The 20,847-nt window shown below is 39.8% G+C and overlaps 1 protein-coding gene across 2 annotated transcripts; it reads right to left on the bottom strand.

The window, feature by feature from the left end:
* Window positions 1-846: 846 nt before the first annotated feature.
* Window positions 847-20,075, bottom strand: LOC111342355 (uncharacterized). Of its 2 annotated transcripts, XM_088747123.1 has the most exons (15): window positions 18,391-20,075; window positions 16,249-17,346; window positions 15,348-15,483; window positions 14,841-15,196; window positions 14,163-14,392; window positions 13,000-13,271; window positions 12,397-12,702; window positions 11,335-11,491; window positions 10,469-10,531; window positions 9,633-9,921; window positions 5,984-9,255; window positions 4,852-4,957; window positions 2,716-3,929; window positions 2,194-2,418; window positions 847-1,385 (listed from the first exon to the last, which is right to left on the bottom strand). In XM_088747123.1, the coding sequence occupies exons 1-11, from the start codon at window positions 20,039-20,041 to the stop codon at window positions 8,942-8,944; spliced, it is 4,872 nt and encodes a 1,623-aa protein (XP_088603249.1). In that variant the 5' UTR covers window positions 20,042-20,075; the 3' UTR covers window positions 847-1,385; window positions 2,194-2,418; window positions 2,716-3,929; window positions 4,852-4,957; window positions 5,984-8,941. The 2 variants fall into 2 exon arrangements, with proteins under 2 accessions (XP_088603249.1, XP_088603250.1); XM_088747124.1 differs by lacking the exon at window positions 2,194-2,418.
* Window positions 20,076-20,847: the final 772 nt, after the last annotated feature.

Raw genomic sequence — 20,847 nt, 5'->3', positions numbered from 1 at the left:
ACTCAGGGTTCGTCCTCTTTATTTTCAGAACAAATTTCTAGGACTTTTCTAGGACTTTTTCAGGACGCAAATTAATTTTTCCAGAACTCTAAATTTCACCTTAAACCCTTTCATTCCCAGGATTTCAGAATCAATTTTCCTTGCGGTCTACTTAACAATTATTCCACGAGCGCGCGTTGGATATGTAATGATAGATAGCCAACGAGGAGCGTGGCGCCGAGTTGGCTATCTATCATCTCATATCCAACAAGCGCGAGTGGAATAATTGTTTTATTAAAAACATTAAATTCAATATTAAATTTTACAAAATTTGTTTAGCTCCCTTTTAATTTTAAAGCTGACGCGTATGCTTAGCATATTTGAAGATTATGGTATATTGGCTCCTATACCATAACGGCTAAGCCAATTAAAAGTCTTGAATTGCATTATCCGATCATCCAGTTTTTAATAACTATATTTATTAAAACATTGATTCTGAAAACTTTATTGCTTCATTTAAGCAGATTTCTAGGACTTTCCAGGACTTGTAGTCTTTTCTCTAGAAAATGTCAAAATAAAATTCTAGGACTTTCCAGATTTTCCAGGACCCTTACGAACCCTGTGCACTGCTAAATTAAGTGCAAAGATCTGAGGGATCAAAATGCATGCTAGAAAGGGCCCATTTAGAAGCAAATATATCTGAAAAAGTTCATGAACTTGACGAACAATTTACTTGTCAAAATGTAAGAAGCGAAGTGCTTGTGCCATGGCGATGGGTTATCAAACCTAGGGGAGGCGTTAAGAAGCAACATGACCTCAAGATAGCCAACAATTGGGTTCAGTGGAAAAACAAAACAGCCATACAAATGCATGTAAACATGTTGTTATATTTCATGGGGGAAAATTGAACCAACTTCTCTAACTTAAGCATATACTGCACAAGGGGAATGTTCCGGTTATCCCAGTTAGAGGGGACTTCACCCTTTTTTCATCGCAAAGAAAGTTACTGCCCTGGTGAAAACAAGCGCGCGCGGAAAAATAGTCTTTGCATTTGCTCACGTCAGCAGCGTACACCCATGGGCAAATGGGGGACGCTAAATTGACCAATCAGAGCGCGCGCTTAACTTTGGTTATGTTATAAAGAAAGTTACTGCCCTGGTTATGACAAAGAAAGAAAGAGTAGGGAAGGGGTGAGTGGTTTTCAAATGATTGCTGCATAATTTGTTGGGAGATCTAAGACAAATCTGGGAAGAAAATACAAACAAGCCTAAAATAGTTTAGGTGTTCTGTTTTAGGTGTCCTTTGCGAGTATTGCAAGACATATAGTTTTTTTATCCTGCCATTTTTTCTTCTGTCTTTTTTACTGTCCCGCTTCAGGTACAAAGTTCTCTTATCATGGTTGGGCTCTAGGATGAAAATCAAAATAATTGTTAACGCGTATCACTTGAAACAAAAAATTAATGTAAGTTTATAACATAACCAAAGTAAAGCGCGCGCTCTGATTGGTCAATTTAGCGTCCCCCATTTGCCCATGGGTGTACGCTGCTGACGTGAGCAAATGCAAAGACTATTTTTTGCGCGCGCGCTTGTTTTTTCTGGTCGCGTAAGATTTGTTAAATAAAAGGGAACTCTTTAGCTACAATGTATCAATGTTATCGCCTCGAGCGACTCTTACGCTTCTTCCGTGCTTAGCAACCTCCTACGTGCATCCATAACTCAATAGTGTACGCTGTGGTGTTTACCATTTGTTAAATATGGAACGTCTATCTGTAATACATTATAAAAGATCTTCGGATTTACGCCTAATAATATACATGAAAATGCTACGCGTTTCTGACTGGCTGAAAACGAGCACAAAGTTGACACGAGTGTCTGTTTGTGACACGAATTGCAAACAGCGTGCGCGCACTGTCCAAAATTTCGTCCGTGTTGACTTTTTATAATGCTTTTTTTCTGGTGCAATTTCGTGCAAATAAGCACTTGTATATTTTTTTGTCTTTGAAAAATTACTGGTACTTATTAACACCACATTGCTCTCAAAATCATGCTATTACGTAATATAAATCCTGCGTACAAGAACTCCATTTTTCCCCATCAGGTTGTACAGGTTCTCATCAATTTGACACATTAGAACACACAAGAATGTTTGCGTTCTTGAATAGGTTCCCTGCCCTTTTTTACCCCATGTTAGAGAATGGCTCAAGAGAAAACCACCTTCTTCCGCTTATGGTTCCCTTGGATACCCATCGCTCTTATACTTGTCTAAGACTGAGCCATTGTTAGTGAATGTGAAAAGACGAGTGCGTTTGGTGTAATCCAGTCTCAATGCCTTCTCGCAAATTTCTACGTTCTAGTTTCATGAATTGTGCATCAGAATCAGTGGCGCGCCCACAGCAGTACAAGTGCATTTCCCGCCGGCTACCCGAAGCCTCACTGCATCTGTGGAAAAGCAAGGACGATCTATTTTCACATACAATCCTGATTTTGCTATCTGTGAAGCAGAATTCAAGAAAACTGTTGTTTTGAGAGGTTGGACATAGGCTCACTCCAGAATATTTGAGGATCGGCTTCCACTAACAAATTGGCTAATAGGCTAATAAAACTAAATCATGTTTTCTTTTCCTCTCACCATGGGATTCTTTTGCGCATTCAAACAGATTTCTAATCGGATTTTTCAACAACACTCACTTAGCTTTTCAATTAGTTAAATTGACAAAACAAAGGAAGAACACTCACTTTCTATCTTTCAGTTTATACCCTGAACCATCCTCCTCATCTCGTCCACAAGAGCTTCACGCTGCTCCTCCCAACTGTATTTCTTCCCATAAGCTTCACGTAGTTCCTTGATCTTCTGCACCGATTCTCCATACCCTTTCCGAACCGTCGCGATTGCAATTGCCCATTTTTCAGGTTCCTCTGAGCCAACGATGAATGACTTTCCATTCGGTAAGTCTCTTATGGCTTCAACAAAGCCTGAATTGTTTCCTACAAGAACAGGAAGACCTGCAGAGAGTGCCTCAAGGGCAACAAGACCGAAACCCTCAGTCCGCGACGGCATGATTGCCAGATCAACTTCGCAAAGCAACCTCTTCATTTCTTCCCTACTTTCTACAAATTCTTTAACGAAAATCTGATTTTCTATGATGCCAAACTCGAGGAGCTTTTCTTTCATCTCCTGTTGTTTTCCCTTTAAAGCACCCACAAAAATGAGTTGATAGGAGGGTTCTCTAAGCTCGCTGCTTGCAAAAGCCTTGGCGGCAGTGTCGTAACCTTTCAGCTTGAAGTCTTCTGGATCACCGCGGCCACATAACAACACTTTGTAGTCGGAACCCTCTCGGGGAACATGATTCACATCTTTAAATTCCTAAGAAAGACCAGGAGTGAGTTTAAAGATATTCAAATCAGATCCAAGGTATTTAGAGAAAGCATCATAAAGTTTGGCTCCAACAGTTACGACCAGATGGGCCATTTTACAGAGACCAACTTCAGTGCTTTGTTTTTCTTTGTCCTTACAAACAGCCTGACTATCGCTTTTGTACTCGCTGAACTCTTTTGCATCAATATGCACTGTTTGAATCCACTTGCAATTGTGGGGTGGACGTTTGATAATTTGTTCTTGACGACCTAGTTTCTGACCATGACCAATTACAACATCAGGTTTCAGGTCTGAAGGTGGAAAGCTCAACCAGAGATGAGGATCGTAGCCTAAGAGTTTTTCCGCTTCAACCATGTTGATCCCGTGCCTCTCAGCCTCCTCTTTATGCTCCTGGGAACAAGAACCTTCAGGAAGGAAGACAGAAACCCGCACCCTCCCTCCCTGACAATTTTTTTGCCAGTGTCCTGTTTACCGTGGACAAACCACCCCCACGCGAGGTCCACTCGTCACATAGAAGAACAACTTCCAACCTCTCCTCTTGACCTGCTGTAGAAGGGCTGACTTCCGAAGAAACCTGCAACAGAAACGCAAATTATTTCCAATGGCAATAACCACAAATTGATGCTAACCGAGAGTTCTCGAACTAACGGAAAATTTGGACTTGGGTATGAAATTAGGACATGGTATCATGGAAGACTGTCTAGAGGTGATTTCAACAAAAATTTGCGGTAAAAAAATTTGAAGAAGAGGGCCCGTGTCAGTTGCTTAGAGTCTATGAAATGTATCTGATCACATAACTCAAAGGGGAAATCTTAAAATAAGGGAATTTCTGAAAAGAACATGTCTCAAACAGAAATTGCAACGATTAACCTTGCCATAAAAGAAAACGAAAGCAAAACAAAGGAATAGCAGCAGAGGAAATATCAGAAAGATGCCAACTCTGGTTAATTTAAAAGAGGGGAATTCAAGAGCGGGAGTCTCCAACTAAAATAATCTCCAAAAACAGCAATCGATGAAAGATGGAATGTCTGAATTACAGAGACTACTATACAATAACAGCTACCTTTAGAGAAAATCCCTCAAACAATGAAAAAAAAAATCTTGATATCTGGGGATCAACCTAAATTTACAGTCGCTTTCTCTTACATTTTAAGTCCTTCCTCACACTCAAGCGTTTTCTCGGACTAAAAGCAGCAGACAACTTTTTTTTGTGGTTAAATTGGTTAATAGATTTGAAAAAATGGCATATTTCTGCATATGCCCCTGTTGACAAACTTGGTCAATGGTTCAAAATTTTCCTCCAGCACTAGACTTAGACTGCATTTCACTTGGCAAGACCAAATATCAACAAGATACTTCCAAGGACAAGAGAGAAGTGTTACAGATGTCTCCCACTATGAGGAGTAGTTTGCAGTCCGCTGAATCTTTCAAAAACCTCAATCTTCATCAATGATGGGAATTGCACAATATATGAGATTCTATATTTCTACCTTTACCTCATGTTGTCTTGCTTGTTCCACTTTGCTCTCCTGTAAAGTCTGGTCAGATCTAAATACTGCCTCTTGTGAAATACAGTGGGGGGTGTGTTTTGGTACAGTGACCCTGTTAAATTAAAGAAAAGAACTTTTAGTCCTTGAAAGTGCTTTGCTTCCATTCCATTTCAAAGAAGAACAGTTTTTCATTTTCACTATCATTGCTCAAGAATCAGCATATCAAACACATTAGAAGTAAGGAAAACAAACTGTTCTGCATGCATAGCTTCCGAAGCAGCACTACATATATTGAACTAACTTTGCAATTCAAAAAATGCACTGGCATGACGCATGACCATTGGTTCTATCCAGGTCATGCGACTTGCTTGCTAAACAAATTTCCAAGTCTAAAAGAAGGACTACGTAACCTGCCTGTACCCAATCTGGACCTCTCTGTTATCAACGTTTAGATTTATATTTAATGGTACTATTAGTCACATAATGAAAAAAATTTAACCCAAAACAATACTGAAAAAAAAAAGAAACAAATTGATGTAAACATGCTGGATTATGTTTATTGAAGGTGCTCTCGACCGATATATCAGGTGGGTTATCAGTCAATATATCTGTTGACAGTCAGTAGATACTCACTCGATATATCCATATATTGACATCCATCAAGAGTCAGTAGATACTTGGTCAATATGTCGGTCAAGATATGTCAGCCAAGATATAGCTTATCGACTCTCAACAAAGTTTCTACCAAGTATCTGTCAACTATCGACTGACTATCAACCAACATGGACTGACTATCGACCAATTGTCTACTAACTGTTTACCACGTATATGAGAACGATCCAGTTATCAACCAGTTATCGACCAGTTATTGACCAGTTATCAACTAAGTGTCAACCCACTGAATGTCTACTGAGTCTCGACCAACAGAATGTTGACCAAGTGTCGCCTCACATATTAGACAAGAGCACTGCAGTAAACATAATCCAACATACTTTGGTTCACATACAATGTACAGTACATCCTGTGACCTAACACTGTTTTCCTATTAAGAAGGTTTCACAACAGAGTGAGAAACCTGAAAGAGTTTCACAAACTCAAAACTGAAAGTTAAATTACTGATAATGATAATGAACCTTACCTAGTGCCTCTGACTTCAGTTTGACCACCTTCGGCTAAAAATGCTGTTTCCTTTCCAGGTAAAAATCTGTTTTTGTCTCCTTCTTTAGAACTGGCCATCATTTCCTCATCAAGTCTGGACTCCGTCTCCAATAGAGAGAGCCAATTTCAATCTCTTCTACACATTCTACCACTCTTCTGTATTGTTTCCATCCCAACCCATCTTCTTTGTCACCAAGGAAACCTGCGTTCACCAGACACATTTTGTACAAAGCCAACTTGTCCTTTTTGTATTTCACAAGCTTCTCATGTTCATGAAGCTGAGAGTAGAACTTCACTAACTCGTTCAAGAGATTATCTCGTTCCCTAAGCATGAAACAGAGAGCATCATTATCAGTTTCCAAATCAAACTCCTCTTGAAACTCTTTCTCATGGACTTTATACATTTCCTCGTAGAACCAAATCTGTTCCTTGCTCACTTCATCTTTGTCGTTTTTGTTTTCTGCAAGATACACTTTCAAACCCGTGCAACTGGCTTCAATGAACGCAGTTGGACAGAGCTGAATAACATCAAAGGTATGCGGGCTCGAGCATGCGAGGTCTAAAACTAGGCGAAATTTGCGAAAGCAATAAGGGGCTGGCATTTATAACCGCGGCACTTCGTCGTCGAACGCATTTTCCTATTTCTAAATCTAAGGAGAAAATTAATTTGCGATTGTTTAAGAGGTGTACAAAGTTTTTGGAAGTTGTTCGGCAAAAAAAAATTGGCAAGGAAAACAACGCCTCGAAGCAACAGAATAGAAAATCAACCATGCGAACGACTCAAAATCTGTGTTTCCGCGCCGAAACCTAGCGCGTGCACATACGTTACTCAGCTCTGTCACGCAGCTGTCGACTGATATTTACCAATGATTTTGATAGGAACAAACAAGTGAAATTTTAATCTTATAATGCAGTACATTAAGTTGATTTAGCAAGTTAGCTCTCTAGGTAGCAAGTTATCTTGCTTGTTTTATAGAATTAAGTCGTTATGATTAGTTTTTAATGTAGTTAGCTCAAATGCTGGTACCTAAATGCTAATATGCAGGTTGAAATTTCAACACTCAAGGTACATATGATAAAATGCTTATCGACTGAGTTTGATCGGTCCGGACGGGTAAATATTTGGCTCTCGTTCAGGAGGATTGGACCGAGCGCATGACCTTGAGCCAAATATTTTCCCGTCCGGCCCTCCCACTCGATCAATAAGCACATAGTAAGTAGGCAAGTGAGCACGTATGTGTGTACGTATATACGTGCGTACATGTGCATTTATGTGGATACGTACGTGCGTACGTACCTGCGTGCGTGCGTGTGTGAGCACGTGCGTGCGTGTGTACGTGCGTCACCCGCCTCCGCTCGATTTCGAATTTCGATCAATTTACATCTGATTGGCCAGTTCACAACCTGATTGACAAATTTAAAATGCTACTACTGCTGCTGCTGATTTTGATTATAATGACGATGATACTGATTACGATGACAACAGGTAAATGATGATGGTGATGATGACAACGACAATGACGACGACATTCTAATCGCACGTTTATACGAAAAGATAGCATTTGTCATGCTGTTTTATCGTATTTTTTGCCATTTGTAGTCCACCGAGACTCGGCAACGTTCAGACGTCACTACATCACATTTAAGAGTTTTCGGCCAGAAAACTCCGGTTTACCCTTGATAGTCCTCGTACGTCGTTGAAACAAATTTAGAAATTTGGAACATTTGACTTCGAGCAGATGAGGGGTTAGGAAGATCTGCTAAAAATTATAAACATCATAGCTTGATATGGAGAGATCATTGAGAAAAATTGCAAAAAAGCATCGTTATTTCATATTTAAGCATTCTTAAATAGTTATTTAGTAGCTCACTTTTTCTGTTAATAAGTTATTTCATAAGCCATATTCTTTTCATGACAACAATTTGTCAGTGTGTAATCATCGTATGGTACACTTTTCCCCGACTAAAACTTGGCTCCTGGTAGTACAAATACTGATCTACTTACGAGTATTTACGTATACAACCAAACAAGTCTATCCTGTCAGACAAACTTAGATGAAAATTTGCTTTGGGCATAATATTCTTTAAAATGTTGGGCTCCGAAAAATGCAGTCAGCCTTAAATGATCAGTTTTCTACTGATCTGAACAAAGTTTAAAGAATATCTCGTATTAAAATTAACCTAGGAAGGTCTAAGAAAGCACCTTTCGGTGACATTTCCATGTTACCATGTCCTTATTAAAGATCTCTTTAATACAGAGAATGGAAAGAGTGTGAAGCTAAGAGCCCTTTCGCCGATATGCTCGGGGCCCCTTTACACCTGAAAAGGACGGATATATGCGAAACTTTGATATGAAATTGTTTTTTTTGCTCTCATAGAATAAAACTCATTTTCACGGCGAGAGGGATTTTGCACCTGGCCTCATTTTCGAAGTAAGTGTTCTTGCAACTCGAAAATTTCCTTCTGCAGAATTTCCAATTTTGAGACCACTGATACTAAAGAGCAAAGTTTTAACGTTTTTACGTTCAGGATAAAAGCAAGAAGCTGAGTGGTAAACTCTCCCTCTCGCATAAAATATTTTAAAATCAAAGTGCCAGACTTTTGAACCATATCCAAAGATCTCAAACTTTGAAAAATTCAAAATTTTACAGATATTTACCAAAGACTTTCAATTTTAGCTATTAGTCTTAATCTAAAGCCAATTTTCTGCATATGTGTACGCATGACAAAGTTCCATTATCAAATCATGCAAATTTTCCATTGTCCGTGGAAGTGTGGGAATGATGTTTTCCTGACCGTGACAAATTTGGCATCACGTGATTGCTCGTTTCGTTGTATGTGTAACAAAGTGCGTTGTGCATTGAATGAAGTACACAGTTACGTCTTTTAAGTTACCAATTGCATGCTTAATTCTTTCAATTTTATCAGTTCTCTGAGTCTAACTTTGATCCAGACAACTCAAACTAAGACAATCTACAATGTCGTTGTTGATGTCCGCTAATCCTATTCTATTCAGTGCGATCATGACTCTTCTGATAGTGGCCGATGCCCCGTTCTTTTCACACCATGTTTGTAGAGCTTTATAACAGCATTCTCCACATTTATTTTGCTCTTCCTCAGAAATCGCATCAATTGTTCCGTCTGTAAGCCCCAGCTCTCTTGCCAGGCTCTTCCAATGATGCTCCACTTTTTCTGATACAATTTTCCTCACTTCCCGATTCGTTTGCAATGATTTGCAAACAGCATCTTTACCTAAAAGGACGAAAACCAACATATGTTAGATCATACGAAATTGACTGCAAGCATGCTGCCCTCAGCATCAGATATATGCCAATAATTGATCAACTTCAGGTATCACAACCCCCTCTGCGGGAGCAAATCAACCAAGCTTGGCCACAGCCCCTCTGCGATTCTTGGCTCGGTTAAAGCTGGACCTCACAACGGGTATCTAGAAAGACCCGCCGAGAAATCTCGAGAACTCGCCTTTCTCTCGTTTTCAGTTCTAGGTTTGAACAACGGAAAAATAAAATGCGCTTAGACTAGGTCGGAGCTTATCCCTAAATTAAGGACAGGACAATTACAAACAGAAGTAAAACTGAGACCAAAGCTTGAAGTTTTATTTTCGTTACCTTCCTTGAGTCGATCAGCCACATGTTGGTATCCGCCATGGGTACTCAGTTTCTTGACAAGTGCCTCAAAGCACCCATTTTGGAATTCGATATTCAATCCTGCAAGAATCTCAAAGAAGCTTTGTATTGTCTGCCTTTCATTCAGACTGGCTTTTTCAAGGCGGTGAAGGAGATCTTCATACACCTCTGAACCAACGAATTGTTTTCCAATCGCGAGAACGTCTCTAGCACGCGGATTTGACAAGATTTCATCATTAACTGGAATGCCAAAAAACTCCACTGGGGTTTTCTACAAGGACAAAATAAGGAACATGTGCCTATTAAGTTTTACGATAAGGTACATTTTTAATGCCCAGGATGCATATGTATGATAAAATCCATTTGAAATATTACCCGATCGTTTTGAACTTTCCTTCCCCTTTTTTTTTCTTTTTTCTTTTCTATTTCATCAACATGCAAAATTGCCCCTTTATAAGAAATATATCAGGTTTGGATACGCACTCAACATACTTTTGATCGGAATTTGTCAGTGTCATCCTCAATATCGTTAAACAAAAAGGAATTACACGAAAACCACATTCAAAAATTGCACAGCGGAAGAAAGTGCTGTGACATAGTGTACCACGGAGATTATAAGAAAACCTCTCACCTTCAGCTCTCTCGAGAGGTGACAATCGAACACTCAACTGACAGAGCAGACTACCTTTTACCAAGTTTGTATGGCTTATCTACAAGGTTTCTTTAGTGGCCAATCAAACCAAATATCAATCGCCGAGAGGTGCTTATGTACATAAGTTTAAAATACGCCATATAAAATCTTTGGAACACTAACTCACCATCATTTCTGTTTTCCTGAGTAATGTTTTACATGGAATGTACTGAGCGCATGAAGATGGATCCTTAAATAAAATGAAAACAACCATCATTATAATTCCTGTACAACTTAAGCAAAATAACTGAAACGCTATCAACGTTAAACTTGAAGTTATTGATGACAATATTCCTCTAAACGCAACCTAACGCCTTCCTTCAGCGATGGAACTTGTTATCCCTTTGCTATGTTCAGTAAAACCTCCACTGGTTCCATCCTAAGGCCCAAAAACTGATGCAGATTCAACGCTTATTCACCAACGAGGAGAAACGTATTAAAAAATAGCCAATCAACAGTGTCTCAGGTTTTACAATCATTTAACTTTGCCCCTGATCTTTGCCATCTTCACGATTATCTTGTATTTGATCACAATAAACGGAAGTATGAGTAAGGCTGGGGAGGGGGGGGTAGGAGGGGCGTATTTTGGCGAACGAGCACTCAGTTTCTTAATGGTGAAAATCATACAGGCCCTCCATGGTCTTCACAGCAGCGGAAGGCTGGGGAGAGACGGACGATATTTTCATCTAGGGACTGAGCGACGGTCAAACAAAGAAGAGGGGATAAGGACATTCTCCTTTTCCCCCACCCCCACCCCCGCAGTCTATTCCAACTCTAAGTAAAACATGGCTGATCGGATGAACGATCGCGAGCTTGTGACGCTAACCGTAGTGCAGGTTAAGGATGTGCGGGGAAAACAATTAGCTTGTCTAACAATCTGTACCGCTAATCACATAAGATGGCGAAGAGAATGGTTTACAGTCGGTGCTGTGCCTTTCTATCACAACTTCACACTGATTTAGGAGTTGATAAGCAGTAAGAAAATTCGTGTACCTGCGGAGAAAATCTTCGAATCATAGGAACTTTGCATATCCATTCGGGGTCTCTTTTCCCTTCAGCGTTCAGCCATTTCAAGAAGTCTACTGACATGTTACTTTTATCCCTAATGGTAACGTACACATTTTCTTGGTCTTCTCCATCCCCGAAAAACCTGACATTAAAAAGAACAAGGGAAATTCTCAGATTGTCTACAAGCAATCTAACGGAGATTCTTGGAACCAGAATTAAAAATGAAATCTATCCGCGGAAAATAAAAATTGAGCATGTGGATTGCTGGTTGAAATATTAACTTTGTAGCCCAGCTTTTGCAAATCTGGGGGAAGCATATCTAAGGAGCGCATATCTAAGAAACGCATAGCTAACGAGCGCATAGCTAAAGAGCGCATAGCTAAGGAGCGCATATCTAAGGAGCGCATACCTGTGGTCCCTAATGCTGTCACGTAAACTCAGCATTCTCGCTGCCTACTGCCGCGATGGTAGTGCACCTTAGCGTTTTCTTCGAAGACAAGCCATTATGATTATGGTAATCACTAAAATGCCGGCTCGCTCTTCATGACGGAGTCAAGGATTAACAGTCGCAGTTCTTTGCTAGAAGCGCTATATACTTAAGCCGGGCGGACATGCAAAATGAAACTAATATCACACGAATCCGCATCAAGTGATATTAATAGGGACTTTAAGCAAACCACGACGGCTACGGCAACGAGAACGTGGAAAAACAATAGATCTAATTGGCAGAACAATAGCCCAGCACATGCGTTTTCCAACTTTGTACATTTCTTAGCCGTCCTTTGCAAAACAACGTGAAATCACCAAAATTTGCGTCGTCTGCGAAGCTAAACCGCGGCGGCAAGTTATTTTAATTTGGAACTCGACGCTACTTTTATGCGTTATGTTGAGTTTGAGGTCTGGCGCCCTATGAGACGGTTAACACATCCAGCCATTTTCGAAATTCTAACTAAAAGTAGAAACTCATTTTTCAATCGACGTCTTCCGTGGCGTTGCCGTCCTGACTGCTTAAAGTCCCTAATAATCACAAAGGTGACAAACTCTTACGTTAACGAAAGGTCTTCAATATTTTTTTCTCCGTGCACCTTCAGTCCTTCCGAAAGAGACACAAACGTTTGGTCCTCGTTGAATAGCGGTTTCTTCGAGTTTCCATCGCCTTGATAAATCACATTGTAACATGAAATGTACTCATTCACTTTGGATTTCCAATTCAAAGGAAAACAGAATAATTTCAGCAAGAACCTCTCGTCATCACGACAAATGCAAGCTAAAAATCCAGCTCGTTGTCTCATGGATCTCCGGTCCAGATTAGAGATATCACCAGCATTAACAGTGGCTATCAAAGGCCAAAACCTGCGCGAAAACGGTAACGAATAATTGTAATTTCATTCATAAACCATTATAATATGCATAGTTCGATAACTTACTGCATAATTTCTAACTTAAATCATTGCAACCGGCGAGAAAAGGCCACACTCATTACGATTACGTTAAATGTTACTTTCAAATGCCTGACACTATTAATAACATTCCGTGTTCGAAAGCATGCTTTATCGGCGGAAAAGGAATCGCGAGATTTCTAACTAAGTACGCTTCGTTACTTTCGAGTTAAATGTGCTTAGCAAATGCAAATACACAGATTATACTAACCGGCAGAAAGCTTTCACTTTGAATGTCACTATTCCATCCGAAAGGGAGACGGACATCTCCAACTGATCTGTGATGTCCGCCCATTTCTGTTGAAAGTGAAATATCCTCCACTGACCGGAATGCACCAGTTCTCTTTTCCCTTCGAAAAATTCAAGAGGAAGGTTTATTTTCGCTGGCTCCGAAAGCTTCACTTCATGCGAGCACAATACGTGAAGAATCGGACCAACTAACACTTCCTCTCTTTTATGGTCAGTGCTTGGTGGTTCTTGAATCTGACAGCAAAAGCGAAAAGAAAAACAAAAGAATTGTGTACATTTGCCCATTTGACAGTTCAACAAAAACTTCTACTTTTCGCAGGTTAGATACTAAATTAAGTCGAATCGCAATTTTTTTCTTATGGTAACGTGTTGCTTATCACATAGAAGTTGAGAAACTTCGATAAATGCGTAAATGGTTCACTTTTGGCCAGTCGTGCGCCAATTTCCGGCGCAAAACAGAAACGACCGCTGCCACGCAATTCATGGGCGAAACATTTGGAGTGTCCCTTGAAATTTGTAAATGAAACAAAAGTAGGGTAAAGAAAAACTCGAGACTTTACGAACACGAGGCTTAATTAGTCATACACCATGACTTACTGATTTGTGCGGTTGTTTGTAACCCTTATGATACAAACTGATTCTGAATGCCTAAAAGCACGCCACCTAACCATGATGCCTTGCTAGCCGTAGCCAGCCTTAACCATGACAACATTTGCACATGTACAGGACCATGCACTGACGTTTGACCGCTGCGTTCCAGTGCATCATCTACGAGAGGATTTGCGTAGCCGCCACCGCTGACACATCAGGCACTTAAAAAAAATCGACAGTGGTTTAGCGTGGTCTGTACTCTTATCGATAACGACAGCCGAGTGAGACCACACCATCAACGTCAAATAGAACTATCCCTTCAGAGCGTGACCAAAATGCAAAAGTCTGCACTATGAAGAACAGAGTTCCAAGGGAATAAGAGCATTCTTAACGACCATTTAACGAATGCATGAATGCGCCTGCCGAACTTGAGACGATCGGAAATCGATTACAATTTTTTTATTGTTTACCCCTGACATCCTGATTCCCCAACCATCCCGATAGCTCTCCACGAGCCAAAAATGGTTTACTTACCTTCAGAGTCAAGCAGAAGTCGGTGCTCTCAGGAAGAGAGTTCCAAGGGATTACAATACTGACGTTTGGATAGTCTGGCACTGAACAGATAAACTCAGGGGTCATAGAGTTTGGCTTTGGAAACGTAAAAGACTTGAGGCGCCAAATCACGGCGAAAGAGGAAAAACGGGTTATTGTAGAAGTAGCTTCAGCGTAAGGGCACGTCCACTTGGAAATGGCTGGCCGCATCTCTGCAACGTGGAGATTTTCGGTAGAGCATCAGTACATGTAGTAGACCTAACCATTTCTACTGGAATTCCCTTTAAGTTACCTGTGGTTACCCAGGGAATTCTAAAGCAAAAACTTGGAACTCTACCCCTGTGCGAAAGAGAGACCGAGAAATATTAAGGGTAAGGTCATCTGAAGGGATTTATCACTCTTAAAACTTTCAACCCATAGATTTTTGAGTTATTGTGTAAGTTTTGAAGAATCTCTTAAAGTGCTTAAAGATACCTACTCCCTGATTAAACTTTCAAGAGCTTAACAAATAAATCAGATAATTGAGGAAAGTGCTTAAGACCTGGTTAGCATTCTGTGGAGGTCCTCAAAATGTCCAGTCCAGAGAACATAAAAAGTGCTGAGAAACAGCCTCAAAGTAATTCACCCTAGAGTAAACAAGATTTCATATTATTTCAATACCTGCTGTATCCCAAACGATTCTAGTTTCCAAATCATACCACTCGTTGCTTTCTGGGTCAACCAGTGTCTTAATAACCACTTCATATCCCTTAAAATCAGAGGCACTGTGCAACAAACCCACTGTTATGCTTCCTGTAGCATCTTCCATAGACTCTAGAGTTGGTGGGCCATCATGAGATAGTTCAATCACATCGCTCACTAAGAGCTCATTACTGTCTATGGGAGGAGAGAGGGACCTGGGACTCCACAAGGAACAACAGATCCACAAGGGTTCTTTCATGATTCCTGGGCAAAATGTGATAAATGCACCAGCCTCTGGTAGATTCCATGTGTCTCCCTTGTCGGTTATTCTATCTCTGAGGAGCAAGTAGACATTTTAAGTGCATTAGTCTTTACTGTTCCTTCTTCCCAGCCCCACCTTTCTGCACTCACTCCTTTGAAAGATTCACGAGAGCCTAACAACAGAAGAAAAATTTCAAAAAATGGCAGAAAAATAAAATTAATTACCTCTTGATCACAGTCTTTTTGGTATCTGCAGGGTTTGGTGTAGTATCTTCTTCATCTGATATCTCCACTTCAATTTCTTCCTCCTCATCTTCTCCATCTTTTGATTTGGTATCAGGTACTTTGTCCCCTTCAGAGGCTAAAAATGTTTGTTTTCATCATCAAAAACAAAAATTTTAAAAGAATTACATTCCATACCAAAACTGCCTTCCACACAAAAAATTTTATTGAAACTAAGCTCAAAAAATTAATACTTGATAATTGCTTTCTTTGAGGCAACCAACAAGCCAAATACATTTTTGCAGTATACCCTTCTAATTAACTTTGATAACCTGTGTCTCCACAATTCTGAGTATTAATGCAAGGGTAACTATTTTTTGCTCATTCTTAAAAAATTAAAAAGTAATTTTGGCTGTGCAATGTAAACTTAACATAAATGTTAGTTTGGGTCTGTTAGACCCCAGACCCAGCACACAGACCATTAAGCCACCCTGCAGTCTTCCACCAAATGCTAGTAACAGAAAAATACACATATCATTCTGATTTTAAGGTGAGACCTGGGGCTTCATGGTTACTGCACTTGACTCCAGATTGAGTGGTCTGGGTTCAAGCCCTAGCTGGGGACATTGTGTTGTGTTCTTAGGCAAGACACTTTACTTTCACAGAGCCTCTCTTCACCCAGGGGTTCAAATGGGTACCAGCCAGTTTAATGCTGGGTGGTAACCCAGTGATGGAGTAGCATTGCATCTCGGGGGGGGGGGGGGGGAAGGGGGAATAGAAATACTCCCAGTCACTTCATGCTACAGAAACCAGAGTTAAGCATGGGTCTGATGGGCCACTTGGCTGACATAAAAAGACTTTACCTTCTTATTTTAAAATAACTTGCAATACAGGTGGTTTTTACCTGCAAGTAAGTGATGTGGAACACTTTGGGTCTTATCAGACTCTTCTTGAAAATCTTCCTTTGCAGCACTATATATTTCGGATAATTGTTCCTTTTCTGCTTTGTATATATGGTACTTGTCTTTCTTGTCACCAAGAAGTTGCAAAATGGTGTCAATTATTTCTTTATCAAAACCATCAAAGCAAAACAAAGCTGAGCTTTTCCTCTCCTCCCAGAGACGTTCACAAAATTCCAGAGCTTCTTTTCTAAACTGTTTCTTTCGATTTCTTTTCCTTAAACTATCGTACAATGTCTCAACATTTGCAATAATGTCTTGCCATACTGGACTGTGGTTTCCTGCATCGAGTGCTTTCTCCATCTTCCATGCTTCAAGAAATAGCTGCAAAGATTTCTCATCTTCATTCAAGTACCACTGAATCAGTGCTTGTTGGTATTTGCTCTGCACAGTTAGGGGGTGATTTTCAAGGATCTTCATCCTTATGGCATAAGCTCTACCTGCAGGTTCAACTGCTTTTTCATACTTCTCTCTGTGAATGTAAGCATTGGCAAGATTTCTTAGAAACTGCGCTTCATCCCACGATCCTAAAAGTTTGAGTTCTTTTAAAAGGCTCAAGGCATCTTTGTAACACTTGGTTGCTTTTTTAAATTCTCCTTGACCCACATAAGCAGCTCCAATTTGATTCTTGTAAATCGGAATGTCAAAGTGATGTTCAGAGCCTGCCAGTTTCTTTTGCATATTGTATGCTTTATTGTAGAACTCAAGTGCTTTCACTTCTTCTTCCAGACTGGAATAGCAATTTCCAATAGCATTGTAGCACCTTGCAAGAGTTGTGTGCTCCTTCAGCAGACTCTCAGAGAACTCCAAGGATGACTCCAAACTTTTAAGTGCTTTCTGAAAGGCTCCATTTCTCCAAAGGATCTCACCCTCAGAATACAAATAAAGTCCTTTGGTTAGCTTAAAAAAATTACTGGATTTGTCTCTAACTTCCTCCAGTGAACAGAAAGCTGTTGCCAATACTCCTAATGCTTTCTCTGTTCCATGGACATCAAGAACTTGCTTTGCTTCCCAGCATTTCAACTGTGCTCGTGTGAGAGAGCCTACAAATATCAAGTAATAATAAACAAGTAAGTTATGTTAATCTACCACAGTTTTGCTGCCTAATTAAAAACTGCAAAATGCTGACTAGAGAAAGGTCATAATTTTTAAACAAAAGAAAAACACTCATTTGTAATATCTGATTACATTTGTTAGAGGACTTCTAAACTTCAGCACTTCACCTCATTACCAAGGGAGAGGGAATATCAGAGGGTGCTCTGGTTTGTCTTTCGAAGCATACATGTAATTTGTGACTTTTGAGATATCTTTTGCAGAGATGATTGACAACCACCATCATGTACGGGTCACAAACATAAAGATCTTGTTGTCAGACACAAATTTTGTTAATATAAATATTTACAGGAAGACATGCCTTTCAGAAAAGAATCTATTGCTTTAACATTTATAAACTCCACCAACAACCTTTATTGTCTCTGGTAATTAAAGCACACTTTTTTCTCTAAGAGTGACCAGCATCTAATTTCTCCTTACAATATCACCCCTCAATCCTAAATTATGGTCAGGAGAATTAAGGAAATCATCTCAAGTAGCTCTTGATTGTTATACAAATTCTCCTAGTGAGCACCTTAGGAAATATACAGAGACCACTATGGAGAATATGCATACTGATAATATTTAGTTCTTATTAACCGAGCGAGAGGTCTGTATGGGAGAATCTTGACCGAGGTCGCCAGTACAGACCAAATGCAGTGAGGTCTGTACCAGCAAACGAGGTCAAGATTCTCCCATACAGACTGACCTAGCTCGGTTAATAAGACGTTTATTATATGACTGTGTCTTATATGCCAATTTTTTTTATTCTTTGCACCTCTTTTTTTCTAGACCGGTCTAGATGCCGGTCTAGATGAGAAAATCTAGACTGCTTTCAATATTGATTTCAGCCAATAAAATTCATAGATTCGGTAGTTCCCAGTCCTTGTGAGACACAGCCATTTAATAATAAAGTAAAAAGGATAAACAAATCATTTTTTTAAACTATAGGAATGATGATTGCATGATGAAAACTCTATTTTAAATGATCGTACCTGTTTTTCCATCTTCTTCACACTTCTCAGCCCAGGAATGAAACACCTCAATTTGTTTGTCATTCAGCATTGCTTCAAAAAGGGAAGCAATCAAAGCATTTTTATGGAATTCACCTGGAACACTGAAATATTCTGGCTGTAGGGATATGTCAACAGTGAACTCATAGTTTCCTCTGTCTGTCTCAAACAAATGGAATGCTTTGACATAGTCTGGCTCTATGTATTTGGCAATTTCCTCCATCCTGTGCATGAAAAGTTCATAAAAGCGTGCCTTTGCCTCCAGGTAGGGAACACAGAAGTTTTCCTGACTTGTGATACTATCAGCATACTTCTGTAGGAGTGGGTGAATGTCATACTTCCTTTCTTTTGCCTCTTCATCGACTACAAAAATGATTCGGCTGGCTACAAGTCCCTCTAACAAAGCGATAGCCTCTGACTGATCAATACCAAGAACTTTGGCAGCTGTTAATACAGTGAAAGGTCCATGAAACAAGGAAATCACTACTGCAGATACCTTTAAACTCTCAGTAGGAAGTGTGTCAAATGATTCTCTCATTACAAACATCTGGACCATGTCTACTCCATCTTCTTCAAAATCGAATGGCTTTTCTGAAGCATCTTCCTCCACTTTTGATTTCTTTGGAGTAAGAGTGAGTCTCACAATGAGATCATCAACAGACTTCCGTCCTTGTCGTAAAATAGGATCCAGTATTTCCAGAAAAAGGGGAGATCCTTTAGTGGCCTGAATAAATTTATCCATCTGATGGGGTTGGACGTCAAGCGTCCCCGCAGGAAAAAGAATTTTTTCCGAAAAGGATCTTTTTAGAGGCTTAACCTCAAAATTTTCCACCCTTTTAGAATCTCTTAATTGAGTCCTTGATGTAAGAAGTAGTTTCAATTTGGATCTTTTGTCTTTGCTCGCTAAAAGCTTCTCTAAAAACTGTGTAAAAGCTGTTTTCAAGTTCTTCCCCTCCTTTCCTTCTCCTGCAGTAAATCGATCCACATTATCCAGCATAAACAGAACAGCATGTCCCTCTCTTTTCGACTGCAACTCTTCAATTTTCTCTTGAACTTTGGCCACAACATTCTTTAGTTCAACATAACCCACTGGGACAGGTAGTTCTAGAATATGTAATATGCTGTAATAAATCGCTCTCATATCCTTTACCTTTCTAAGATCAAAAACACGATAAATTCCTCGCCATTGTGAGCAAACCTCTTTTGCAAGTTTTGTTTTTCCTACACCGGACGACCCATACAAGTTTAAAGCTGCAGAATCTTTTGATTCCAGTTTTCTGTTGATTTTCGTGATTTCATCGTTCCGCCCACGCAATCTCTTCTCTTGATCAGCTGTAACCGGATGAGAGGCTTTAAAACTTTTTATAGCGTCCTCAATAAGTACTCTTTTTTTCGATTTCAGAGCAATGAAGTCTTCGATTAGTTTGAGGTTGTTTTCAGACACGTACCCATGCTTCTCTAGTAGATGGAAACACTTCAACAAATCGGAATTGTCCAGAGAGTTAAATTTCCCACCATAACTCTGTTTTAAAGACAGCAAAACGTTCTCTGATTCTTCTGGAGTAAAGCATGGCGACATGATTTGGAAAAGCTGTCTAAGATCTGAGTTACTTTCGGCAACAACAACCGCCATGTTTGATCGTGTTGAGGCATACCGCTGATCACTCTACTAGGCGCGTGCGAATATAAGCCAAGCGATCTTAGCGCGCAAGCGGAGGTATTCTGAAAACATTTCTTCTAAAGACATTTAGCCCAACGTTTACGTTTAAAGTTACCGTTGCTGATTCAGTTTGCAAAATCAGTAAGGGCCAATTCCTCAACACAGTTAAGATTGTCTTTTTTTTTTTAGCCTCCCCGAAGGAATACTCACATGCTACCCTGCCCTCCTCATAAAAGATAACAACTTTTCTACGCCCACCCCTCCCCTACCCCATTTTCCCATTCCATCCATTAGTACACACTAGCTTTTGCCTTAAAGAGCAGCTTCAAAAGTGGCGGGGAAAAAGGGGTACATTTTAAGAGATCGCGGTTACTCTCGCAACAAAAGTTTCTAATAAATCAAAAACACTTTCAAACGGGTGCAGTTGGCTTCCATGAACACAGTCGGTCGACTTATATCTACCAATAACTTTGATAGGAACAAATAAGTGGAATATTAATCTTGTATTGCAATAGACTGAGTTGATTTAACAAGTTAATTATTTTGGTTGTAAGTTATCTTGCTTGTTATATAGAATTAACTCGTTATAATTTGTTTTTAATTAAGTTATGCATTTGGGTACTACTCAGTAAATTGGAGACTAATTAACAATTATTCCACGAGCGCGCGTTGGATATGAGATGATAGATAGCCAACGAGGCGCTACGCGCCTCGTTGGCTAGAATCATCTCATATCCAACAAACGCGAGTGGAATAATTGTTTTATTAAAAAAAAAAAC

Source organism: Stylophora pistillata, chromosome 2, assembly GCF_964205215.1.
Source record: "Stylophora pistillata chromosome 2, jaStyPist1.2, whole genome shotgun sequence".
In the NCBI taxonomy this organism is placed as follows: Eukaryota; Metazoa; Cnidaria; class Anthozoa; order Scleractinia; family Pocilloporidae; genus Stylophora; species Stylophora pistillata.
This window is presented reverse-complemented; position numbering and strand designations above follow the sequence as displayed.

Excerpts from the sequence above, each read along its gene's own strand:
- LOC111342355 (XM_088747123.1), bottom strand. The coding sequence starts at position 20,041 with ATGGCGGTTGTTGTTGCCGAAAGTAACTCAGATCTTAGACAGCTTTTC. Across the intron at positions 15,484-16,248 it reads TCCACATCACTTACTTGCAG|CCTCTGAAGGGGACAAAGTA; the intron begins GTAAAAACCACC and ends AAACATTTTTAG. Across the intron at positions 9,922-10,468 it reads TCAGGAAAACAGAAATGATG|AAAACCCCAGTGGAGTTTTT; the intron begins GTGAGTTAGTGT and ends TTGTCCTTGTAG.